This window comes from Hibiscus syriacus, unplaced genomic scaffold (genome assembly GCF_006381635.1).
Source record: "Hibiscus syriacus cultivar Baekdansim isolate YM2019G1 unplaced genomic scaffold, ASM638163v2 tig00110987_pilon, whole genome shotgun sequence".
NCBI lineage: Eukaryota > Viridiplantae > Streptophyta > Magnoliopsida > Malvales > Malvaceae > Hibiscus > Hibiscus syriacus.
Window position 1 is genome coordinate 101,093 of NW_024062941.1, and position 12,164 is coordinate 113,256.

Below are 12,164 nucleotides of genomic sequence, written 5' to 3' on the forward strand. Positions count from 1 at the left end.
TTTAAAGACAGCCCCTAGGAACCTAAGATATATGATTCTTCGTTTTAAAGAGAGCCCTTAGGTTTAGGTGAGAACCGTGAAAGTAAACGCCTCTCGAGAAAAAAATAAAGGGATAAAAACAGTATTAACATACCACCAATTCATATCATTTAATGAGATGAAGTATTAGATTTTTTAAATAAGATTAATGATTTAAACTCTGACGTTTTTGAATGGATCACCCCATACTAATAAATATTGGATTGAATTTTGATGTTTAGGGCTATTCATGAACGGTTAATCGTATCATTTACGGTCGGTTAATGGTTACGATATTTTTTTTAACCGTAACCTAACCATTAAGAATCGGTTAACGTTAGTTTTAACACATACTTACACCGGAATAAGTATGTACATATCCCAAAAAGTATAACACTTAACACATATTTATACCGGATTAATTATGTGCATTTCTCAATATAATTATAAATTTAATTTATTAACGGTTAACCGTTGGTTAACTATTTATCAAAATTCGTAACCGTAACCTTAATTGTTAACCATCATTTTTAACAATTCGGTTAAACGAAATTGTTTAACAGTTCAGTTAATTAACCTATTAAATATAACAATTATACTGGTTAACTATTAGATTTTTTTTAAATACCCTATTGGTGGTTATCTTAAAATTGTAATTTCTCTCTACTAATAAAAAAAGATTAGTTAGAGAAATGGAGATACTTTTATATTTATAGGTCAAAGTTAACAACTTTAATTTATTTTATTTTATTTTAGTATCAACTTGTAAAAAAATAAGTACTAAATATTTTTTCATAAATAATCATTTAGTGAAATTTGGGTACTTTTATGAAATTTACCATTTTATTTTATTATAGCGTTTTTATAAAATTTTATTAGTCTTTGTACTTTTAATTTTTTTAATTTAATTATAAAAATGTTGAAAATAATGAAAATAGAATTGAAGTAAAGTCATTCACTATTACTGACAACTTTATTAAATTCAATTTCATTTGCCGACGATTTTACCTGTACTATAGAAACATCATTATTTTCATGATTAATCCATATCATTTCCAAATTACTAATTTTTTCTAACATCTATTTCCCCCAATAATATTATAATAGATTATAATTACTTGTGTTCATTCATAGTTTATAATTATATCTTCTAATAATATTATTTTTAAATTTCAAATTTATATTATCTCCTTAATAGTATAGATTTCTAACAATGTTAATGGTTTAAAGTATGATATCATATTAATAATAGTTAGTGGTGGAATACAAGAGGGACTAGTGGGCCATGACCCTCCAAAATTTAAAATTTTATAATTTAGACCTTTAAATTTTTTTAAAAATTTAATTTGACTCCTTCAAAAATTTTAGAAATTCAGATTTTACTTAAAAAATTTTAATGTTCTTAATTAATTCCTCTCCCATAATTTTAAAAATTCTCATTAAGCCTCTTAAAATTTAAAAAATTTTAGTTAGACCCTAATTTTTTATAATAAAATGTAAACTAAGTCCTTCAAAAATTTTAAATTAAACCTCTAAAATTTTTAAAGTTTTAAATTGACCCCCTCAAGCTCTACCATCAAGTTTCGCCATTAGTAATAATACATAGATTAAATTATATAAAGTTAAAATATATAAATCAAATTAGAAAAATACATATCTTAATTATTAAAATGCAATTGTAAATATATTTACGAATAAGAATAATGTTATCGACTATTATTTACATCTTGATTTAAGATGTGATTTTCTTCTTTATTTTGTGGCTTTACACAATTATAATAATATTAATTTAATTAAACTAGTTTACGTAGCTAAAAACACATGAAAAAAGCAGCCAACGTGATGCATGAAAAGGAAAAAAGAAAGCTCAAAAGGACGGTCCAATAATTGTGTGACTTTAAAGTAGAGGACATATAACTTAACAGACTAACAGCAAAGCAATGAGTTTATATTCAAATAAGTTATATCAAAGACTGGAAAAGTATAAAAGCAAACATGAAGAATACTGCTTCCCATTAACAAAAGAAAAAAAAATACGATTTCAATTTGTCTTCTGTTAATAACATAGTTGTCATCTTTCAACAGTATCGTCCTCAAAGATGTGTAGATATTCTGTTACTTCTTAAAATAAAATTCTTAAAATATTTTATAATAAAAATTAATTTATCAAATTTAAAATTACGAGAGATCTATGAGATCATTTTAGCAAAATTCATTATAGAAAATGATTAAAGATATTATCAAAATATTTTTTTGTAATTTTTCCGCCACTTTCTTGAGAACTAAATGGAAAGTTTGTTTTACTTTCGAACAAAAATGTCAATAGAGCACAAAAATTAAATATGGATGGGCTTAAATGACATTCATGCCTCCAAATTTTTAGGCCATGTGACATGTCACAAGCCACATTTACACATGAACGTACTCATCTATCAATTTTGATTATTATTAAATATAATTAAATTCATAATTAGAATAAATTTTAAATCAAAATAAAATTTAAAAGCAACACTCGCATATTTTACACAAAATAAAAAATAAACCTAAATATTTGAAATTACATAACATCGACCTTTACTAATTTTATCAGAGTTTCATAGTTTAATAGTACTTTGTTTAAAACCTCGATTATGTGTCATGGTAAATATTCTTTGATTGTGATACACGTTTTATTAGATTACGTTGTAGGCAAGGAATATATGATAAGATGTCTTTATTTGGACCATCATACCATGCCTTTACAAGTTAAGAATTATGGATGTCATTTATTAGTGGAATATTTAACTTTTTAACTTTTGAAATTAAGAGTCAAAACTCTAATAATATATAGTATTTAATAGTTGTAAACTCATAGAACGTAGAACACATCAAGCGATTTCACTACTAAAAGAAAATGTTGTTTTTTCCCTCTAAAAGTCTTAAGTTTAAGTAGTTGTATTTGTAGGGTATGTGTAGATTGACATTTAGTTAAAAAATTTCTAAACAAATATTACTTTATAATCACCTCATATTATTTTAAAAAACATATAATGTGAGAATGATATATTTAAAATATCACATCATAAATAATATAAGTTTATAACATGTTTTATTTTTCTAATATGAGAAAATATAAATGTTTATGTTTAAGAGGAAACTTTATAACGTATATGTCTAAATAGATATAAATAATACAGTTTAAAAGATAAACATCATAATTCCACTACATGTCACAATTTTCCACCCCACAAACACAAAAAGAAGTTCGAGGATTTATGGGGAGATTAAATTACATTGCTCAGTTTATCTCACAATTTACCGAGAAATGTGACCCCATTTTTTTCCTTCTCCACAAAAATAACTCAGATGTATGGAGTGATGATTGTCAAGAAACTTTTGAAATAGTCAAACGATATTTGTCGAATACTCCAATCTTAGTGCATCTATTTCAGGAAAACCATTAACTCTCTACTTGTCAGTCTTTGATAACTCGATGGGGGTGTGTACTAGGGCAGCACGACCAAACTGAGAAGAAATAGAGAGTAATTTACTATCTCAACAGAAAGTTTACTGAGTGTGAAGCAAGGTACTCATCGATCGACAAGTTGTGCTATGCTTTGGTTTGGGCTACTCGGAGGCTCATGCAATATATGTTATATCACACCATTTGGTTATCTCCAAACTTGACCCTTTGAAATATCTGATGGGTGTACCTACTCTATCTGGAAGATTGACTCGCTGACAGATTCTATTGTCAGAGTTTGACATCCAATATGTGAGCCAAAAAAGCAGTTAATGGGAATGCTATAACATATTTTTATTACAAGCAGGGCTTCTAAAGAATATGAGCCACTGAGTTTTGATTTCCCAGATGAAGACTTAATGGCTATTTTGGTACAAGAAATGATTACTTCCAGCAGTGAACATTGAAAATTGAACTTTGATGGTGCTTCAAATGCCTTGGGGCATGGAATTGGAGCAATTATGGTCTCACCTAGTGGAGAACAATATCCTTTCACCAGTCGATTGAATTTGGAGTGTACAAACAACATGGCTGAATATGAAGCTTGTATCTTGGGTCTTAGAGCCGCCATTGAGCGCAAGGTAAAGACACTCAAAGTATACGGGGATTTAGCTCTAGTAATTTATCAACTCAGGGGTGAGTGGGAAACAAAAGATCCCAAACTAGTGGAATATCGTAAATTGGTCATGAAGCTTATCGAAGAATTTGAAGAAGTGGCATTCAAATACCTCCTCAGAGAAGAAAATCAAATAGAAGATGCTCTAGTCACTTTGACATCCGCCTTCAAAGTGAATGAACAGTCAAACATGATGCCCATTGAGATGCAGGCTTATAAGTATCTGGCCCATTGCTAAAGAAATTTCCATTTGCTCTGTTTGCTTATCGAACTTCAGTGCGGACGTCAACTGGGGCAACTCCATTTTCTTTAGCCTATGGGATGGAAGCCGTATTACCCATTTAGGTAGAAATTCCCTCACTTCGAGTTTTGTCAGAAATAAAGCTAGATGAGGCAGAATGGTTACAAGCCAGATATGACCAATTGAATTTGATCAAAGAAAAGAGATTGAAAGCCATTTTTCATGGTCATATATACCAGAGGCGCATGATACGAGTACACGATAAGAAAGTTTGGCCCCAAGAGTTTTACGAGGGAGACCTGGTGCTTAGAAGGATCCTATCTATTTAAAAGGATTTTTGAGGAAAATAAATGCCAAATTGGGAAGGACCTTATATTATGAAGAAAACCTTTTCTGGAGAAGCCTTGATCCCCACCGAGATGGATGGACCAGAGTTACCTAACCCTGTGAACTCCGACGCTGTCAAGAGATATTTTTCCTGTAAAAAGAGAGAAAAAAATAAAATAAGAAAAAAAAAGAAATAAGAAGAAAAGAAAAAAGAAAAAAATAAATAAAAGAGGGGTTCACGATAAAAATCCGTAAAGTAATTCTTGAAACCAAATGAGGCATCAAGTTGAAAACCCGTAAAGCGCGGCTTGAGTCTTGTTTAAATTCAAGATTCATACATGGTAGAGGTCTTGAATTGACAGTGAAATCTTTGGGTTTAATCAGTAACGTCAAATGAAGGTTAGAGTCGGGACTGAAGACTGAATAGGTCATGTTTTAAACAACTAGAAAAGAAATTGAATGCAGATGAGATTTAGTTCCGATTTTTGGCATTTAGTATCTGGAGATTTGGTAATCTAGAGGGAACTTCACACCCTTAAACCTTGTCACAATTCTCAAGATCCCTTCAATAGAAGCTATAATTAAGTCAATCCACAGCGTGCCGGTTCAAAAGCATCCTTACTATTAATGTCTGGGGCACCTACTTTATTCTCTTTTATTCTTTCCAGTTGAAAGTTTGTCATGTATTTACCCAAAATCTCTTTACACTTATATAAATAAAATAAAAAATTTCTTTTTCTAGTTGACATTCTTTTGCAAGCATCTTAAATTGAAATTAAATACATGTAGTTTAACTTGAAAAGTATTAGATCATCGTGTATTATTATGCAAAAAATTCTAGAAAAGCGCAGGTGTTCTGAAGCTAACAATGGTTTTAGCATGAGGCTTGCATAATGATGGGCTATAGGAAATTAAAACCTTGGGGTACATAGAAAGTTTCAGCAGGTTGGGGATAATCCAAGACGCCTGTCACTGATCAAGTAGCTGGTCATGAATATTGTTCGGTTTCAAGAAGGAAGTCAACGAAGGTCATGTCCAACCAAAGAGTATTTGATCAAGATTGTCAACTGCAGTGAACCGGTTGTGATTTCTACACCCATGATTAGACCGAGTCACAAAACGACCAACGAAAGAGAGTTCTCATTCGAAAAAATACACTAAATTTGCATTACTGCACACAATTTAGGCATAAATAGGATCATGACATTCATAAAATGCATGATGATGATAAATGAAATTGAGAACTTACATTTCTTCTAAAAGAAAGCTGAAGGTTGAAGATGTTGAAACCTCAAGATAAGAGTAACTAATTCAAAGTCTCAAAAAGGGAGAGGTTCAAATGATACTTGAGTTAAGGCATATTCCCATAGTTGGTGGCTGCGAGACAAGTTTTCACAAGAGAAATAGATTTTCAAAGATTATTCCAGAGTCTAAACCTTCGGGCATGATGTTTCAAATTCTCAAATATACGCTAACAATTGGTAATGTATAATTTTCAGATTCGATCTTATTAAAGTCAAAATAAGTGGATCGATCCCGGTTCAGTTGTTCCTAAAGAGTGGTGGAGTGAACCAAATTCCTTTAAAAGATTTGGTTTTCTATAAAGATTAGTGGAACATATCATCTTTTTTCTCAGATTTGGTCTACCTGAATAACAACAAAGCAAATCAAGTTCGATTCAATCTTCCGTGAAGAGTAGCAAAGTGGATCAAAACTTTTCGAGTTTGATCTACCCTAAAGAGTAGTGGAGCAGATCCTCATTCCTTTTTGGTCTCCCTGAGCAGTGAAACAATCAAGTTCGATTCAATATTCCCTGAAGAGCAACGAAGTAGATCAAAACTTTTCGAGTCTGATCTCCCCTAAAGAGTAGTGGAGCATATCCTCATTCCCTTTTGGTTATCATAAAGAGCAATAAAGCAAATCAAGTTCGATTTAATCTTCCCTGAAGAACAGCGAAGTGAATTAAATTTTTTCGGGATTTGATTACCTGAAAAAGTGGAGCAGATCAAATCGGACTTACCCTGAAGTGGCAGTAAAGTGGATTAACCTTTCTATTTCCTCATAACCGAACAAATATGATAATCCTTTGATATTTGTTCTTTTCTCATTGCACGAAAATGAGAAAAGAGGGGCAATTATAGATACTCATTTTGTTTAGGGGTTTCATTCGAATTTCATTTGGGTTTATATATTATATAATTATAGTGTATATATACGTATGTGCTTAATTATATATAGGCTACTTATTAATAATCATTTATATTAGTTATGCGTGGTTGCATGTATATATATTATGGATGTATGTGATTGTTATACGTATGAATATATATATATATATATATTATTAAATAAGAAAGTCGAATATGCATATATAAATATTATTAGACTATTGTCTATTAATTTTACAAGCCCAAAAATTAATTACATTGAAACCCAGACCAATCATATGGGAGAAGTGGCCCAAGTGACAGTCAAAGCTCAACCCATCAACTATAAGCTCGTTCATACAAAACTTAGCCAAGCCCAAAACCTTATTCGGCCCAATAGTGAATAAGGGTTTGGAAAACCTAATCTCCCACAACATCAGAAGAAGTCGTCATCGTCGATAGTATGTCATCTGACATTTAACCTTCCCCGTCGGCTCCACGCACCCAAGATGATCTACTTGTACGTGCCCTCTCGTTGGTTCCCCATGCTTACTGTCATCACCAAGTGCGTAATTCTCGCTGGTCACAAACTAGAACATGGGTGCCTAAGGGTTAAAATTTTTACCCCTTTATTCTACTGCCATCATCGTCGTCCCTGTCAGACAGTGTTCTCGTCATTTTTCCTCCTCTCGTCATGCCTGAAAAGAAAAAAATGGAAAAGTAAAACTTTTCCTTCTGTACCATCTAGGGCTGTAAATGAGATGAGACAGATCGTGAGCTACTCGAGATCGACTCGATCTTGGCTCGATAAATACTCGGATCGAATGGACTCGACTCGAGCTCGAACTCGACTCGAGTTCTTAACGAGCCGAAACGAGCTACTCGATACTCGACTCGAAAAGCTCGTCAACAGCTCGAAAAAATGTTATATTATAATTTTAGATTTTTTTAAAATTACATTATTAAAAATATATTAAAAATACATTATTGATTAATAAAAATTCTTGAATGAAAATGGTTAAAAATTATTTTTGAATAAATTTTCTTATATTTATTTTAAATTAATAAAAAAATTATTTATCTAATGACAAATATTTAATATATTTCTAATGATAATATTTGTAATAACTAATTTTTAAAATTGTTGTTATATTTTGAGGTTTCGAGTTCAAATATCATAAATATCAAGGGTTTGAGCATTTAATATTAAGATATTATATTGTACTTACATCATAACTAATTTTTTATTTGATAATAAATATAATATAATAAAAAATATGATTCAATTTAAATATTAATAATTTAAAAAATATCAAAACAAGTATACTCTCTCTCCTTTCACTAAGTCATCTCATTCCTTCTAATTATGTTATAAGGTTTAGACTTTAGAGTTTATGTGTTATGATTTAAGATTTAGAGTTTAGGGTTTATGGTTTAGAGTTTTTGTGATAGGATTTAAGGTTTATAGTTTAAGGTTTAGGTTTAGGTATTAGGTATTAGGGGTTAGGGTATAGGGTTTATGTTATATGATTTAAGGTTTATAGTTTATGGTTTTAGGGTTTATGTGTTAGGGTTTAGAGTTTAGAGTTTATGTGATATGATTTAAGGTTTAGAGTTTAGGGTTTAGGGTTTATGTGTTAGGGTTAGTGTTTAAGGTTTAGATTTAAGTTTGCGCATGAAGGTAACATACAAATTATGAAAAAGATGTTATGTGACTCCTAAATAAATCATTCACATACTTATACATAAACATATCAACATGAAAAATAAATATACACAACTAATTAAAGAAAACAATCCTAAACAGAGACTAAAATAAATATACAAAATTGGAATTAAACCAATGACTTAAATACAAAATGCGCATAAACTATAGGGTCTTATGTGCAGTTGATCCTATTCGGTTTAAGCTAAAATAATTTGAAAAATAACATAAATGACACCTGAACATTTAAAACAAATAAGAAAATTTAAACAAATGTGATTGAAATACAAAAATTAAAATATAACATACCAAACTATAAATTTATTAAACATGCATATACATATTAAACTAATGACTAAATTTAAATAAACGTAAAATTTAACATACAAATCATGAATTAAATTATGGATTTACAAAATGGTGCTCAAGTTTGGGGGATTATAAATTAATTTACCAAAATAATTAATATGAAACCTAAATTTAACTAAACCTAAACTAAACTCACGCACACAAAATACCAAACACAGCCGCACAACCCCTTTATTCTCCAACAGCCTCTCTCGGTAGCTCTCTCAATCTCATCTCTCCCTCTCACGCACACACGGCGCCACTCTCAACATGATGGTCCTCTTATTCTCCGGCGAAGACCCTAATACAATAGGGTAAACCAGATCAAAAACTTCTACAAAAGCAAAACCCCATGGTTGGGCACTAGGAAAGCTCATGGAGATGGGTTCGGGCTCTTTGACTGAGTCAGGTGGTTCTGCCACCAACTCTTCCGCCGAGTCACTCAACGAATTCAACACCGGGAAAAAGATCTCCTTTTTCGCGGCCGCATCCACCACTGCAATCATGGGGACATCGTCCAAGTCCGGTGAAGGGTCTTCAAGCTCATCCGGGTCGGGTAGGAAGGGCAGGGCTAGTGGAATGGTGCAAGGGGCTTAGCCTCCAAGGTGTCAAGTAGAAGGGTGTAAAGTGGATCTAAGCGATGCTAAGGCTTACTCTCTTCTGTCAAATCGAACATGGGGCTCTAGAAACTAGGCCTCAAGTTTTCGGGGTAAGTGGTGTGATAAGCGAAGGGTCCTCTGCGGCTCAACCAACACCTCATGGTGTGATTGTGAACCCTTATTCAAATGCCTCTTGGGTTATTATATTGTATCATATCATTTAAAGCTCTGGGTTGCTAAAGTTATTCCTGCCACAGGTCTTTTGTTCACTGGATTGAATTTGTGAAACATTTTTATGATCCTTAGAATCGTGTCTTTGCAGAGAGATTGAATCTTAAAACAACTAATGAGTACAACTATCTAGGCCAGAGTGAGTGCTTGGTGATTAATGGTGTTAATGATGCTCAGAAATTCCAAAAGCTTACGGTAAATTCAAAAGACTATATTTAATGTACCATCAATAATGTAGCAATTTTTTTAACCGCTTAATTTGTCTCATTGGCCTTTAAGCAATATTTTCTGCATTTTTGCAGGAAGCCATGAACATTGTTCAAATTTGCAAAGAAGAGCAAGAGCAAGCATTTGCAATGCTTGCTGTAGTTTTATGGTTGGGAAATATATCATTTCAAGTAATTGACAAAGAAAATCATGTGGAGGCATCTGCCGATGAAGGTATGTGTGCTCTGAAGACCTCATCATCCATGATTTTCGTCATCATCATTTGTCTTATGCCTGCTAAAATAACTTGTTTTGTTGAATCTGTTTTAAGTTAAATCTTTAGTTAGCATTTGTTTTTCATGTAAGTGCTTGTTGTTATTATGTTGTCTTTATAAGATGCTTATTTATATGAGATCTTATTCCTTGTTGCAGCTTTAACCAGTGCTACCAGCCTGATGGGTTTTGCTCCAGATGAACTAATGCAAGCTGTATCTACGCATAGAATCCGAGTTGGCAGGGATATTATTTGTAAAAAATTGACATTGCAACAGGTTTGTGCAGTTTTTGTTAACGCAACTATTCTTTCTCAATCCTCTCAAAAGTCACTTTCTATATTTGCTGTTATGCGTGCATTGACATCATGATAATCATTAGTTAATTTGTAATATAGGCACAGTTGGCACAGTTGTTTGCTCTTGGTGGATGCATTGGTTTCGGTGGATGGCCGACCAGCATGGGTCTTCCTCAGTGGGTTCACGTGGGTGGTGCACTGTCTCGGGCTTCCTCCTGGTGGATTTGCACCATATGTTAATAGAATAAACATGAGTAATAACAATAGTAATAATTATTATAAAAAAACTTCAAAGCTTATATTAATTATCCTAAATTTCTTGTAATTGTATTTTTATTTTTTTAGATTTTTTATATTTCATACATTCATATTATAATGTATTGGTGATGGTTGATTAAAGGGAAAATTATTTATATATTTTAAATGTTATATAATATTTTTGTAGGTTCGAGTTCGAGCTTGAATCGAGTTCGAGCTTGAATCGAGTTCGAGCTTGAATCGAGCTCGAGCTTGAATCGAGCTCGAGCTTGAATCGAGCTCAAATTCAAGTTTGAGTTCGAGCTTGAATCGAGCTCAAAATCGAGCTTCAATCGAGCTAGAGTCTCGAGCTTCAATCGAGTTCTTGAATTTTTTTAGTTCGAGCCTTTTCGAGTTCGATTCGAGTTTCAATATTATCTTTCGAGTTCGAGTCGAGCTTAAAAATTTTAGGCTCGCGAGTTTTCGAGTCGAGTCGAGCCTACATTTAAAGTTTTCGAGTCAAGCTCGGCAATACTCGAGCTCGACTCGGCTCGTTTACACCCCTAGTACCATCAACCCATATATATTAGCAACATCAATAAACAAAAGGGGGATACCCAAGAGATCTGGAAAAAAAGAGAAAAATCAAATACACATAAGGAAAACTTTTGGAGAAGAGAAAACTGAAAAAAAGAAAGAAAATACAAAGGGAGAGAAGAGAAGCTTACCGTACTTCATCGCTCACGATAAGCCAAAAGTTGCCGGAAAATCGTTTCCCTGAAGGTTAATCTCTAGATCTAGGACGATCGATGAACTTCTAGAATTGAAAGGGCTCGGATTTAGGTTTAGGAAGAGGAAGGGATCCTTTTTAGGCTTTAGTATGAATAATGGCCACATCATACGGTCGTTAGAGGTGTTTGCTCTCTCAGTGAAGGGTAGAGAGAAGAGAAGGCAGAGGAAATTTCTTTCCTCTTTATGCAAAAAACAAAATGAGAGAATGGGAAAGTAGGCCGTTTATGGCCTTGATATGAGGCTTATATATCAAGGGCCATCTGATGACGTTTTGGGGAGGGAAGGGTGTGCGTTTTAGTGCGTGGGTAAACCTTTTCCGAATCCTTCAAACTTTGTAACCTTTCGGTTTAGTAACTAAATGAAGTTTCGTTTCTTTTTATTTCAAGCATGTTAATTTATCTGTATTATATTTTAGTCCCTTATCCTTGTTTTACCACTATTTTCTTTTATTTTACATTATGCACTTTATTTTTAATAATATCCATCTTAGCCCCATGATGTTTAGGGCTTATTTTCATTTTTAGTCCTTATATCACAAGATTTTTACATACTAATACTTGTTCTTTACCATACTTGTCTTTAGGACCTCAAAGTTATCATTTTCAATCCCCGTTTTTTTAAGG

The 12,164-nt window shown here is 32.4% G+C and overlaps 1 protein-coding gene across 1 annotated transcript; it reads left to right on the forward strand.

Moving 5' to 3' along the window:
* Positions 1-9,084: 9,084 nt before the first annotated feature.
* LOC120148842 (myosin-4-like) lies at positions 9,085-10,761 on the forward strand. Its single transcript, XM_039161849.1, has 5 exons — positions 9,085-9,613; positions 9,826-9,929; positions 10,037-10,175; positions 10,374-10,492; positions 10,612-10,761. The coding sequence occupies exons 3-5, from the start codon at positions 10,043-10,045 to the stop codon at positions 10,750-10,752; spliced, it is 393 nt and encodes a 130-aa protein (XP_039017780.1). The 5' UTR covers positions 9,085-9,613; positions 9,826-9,929; positions 10,037-10,042; the 3' UTR covers positions 10,753-10,761.
* Positions 10,762-12,164: the final 1,403 nt, after the last annotated feature.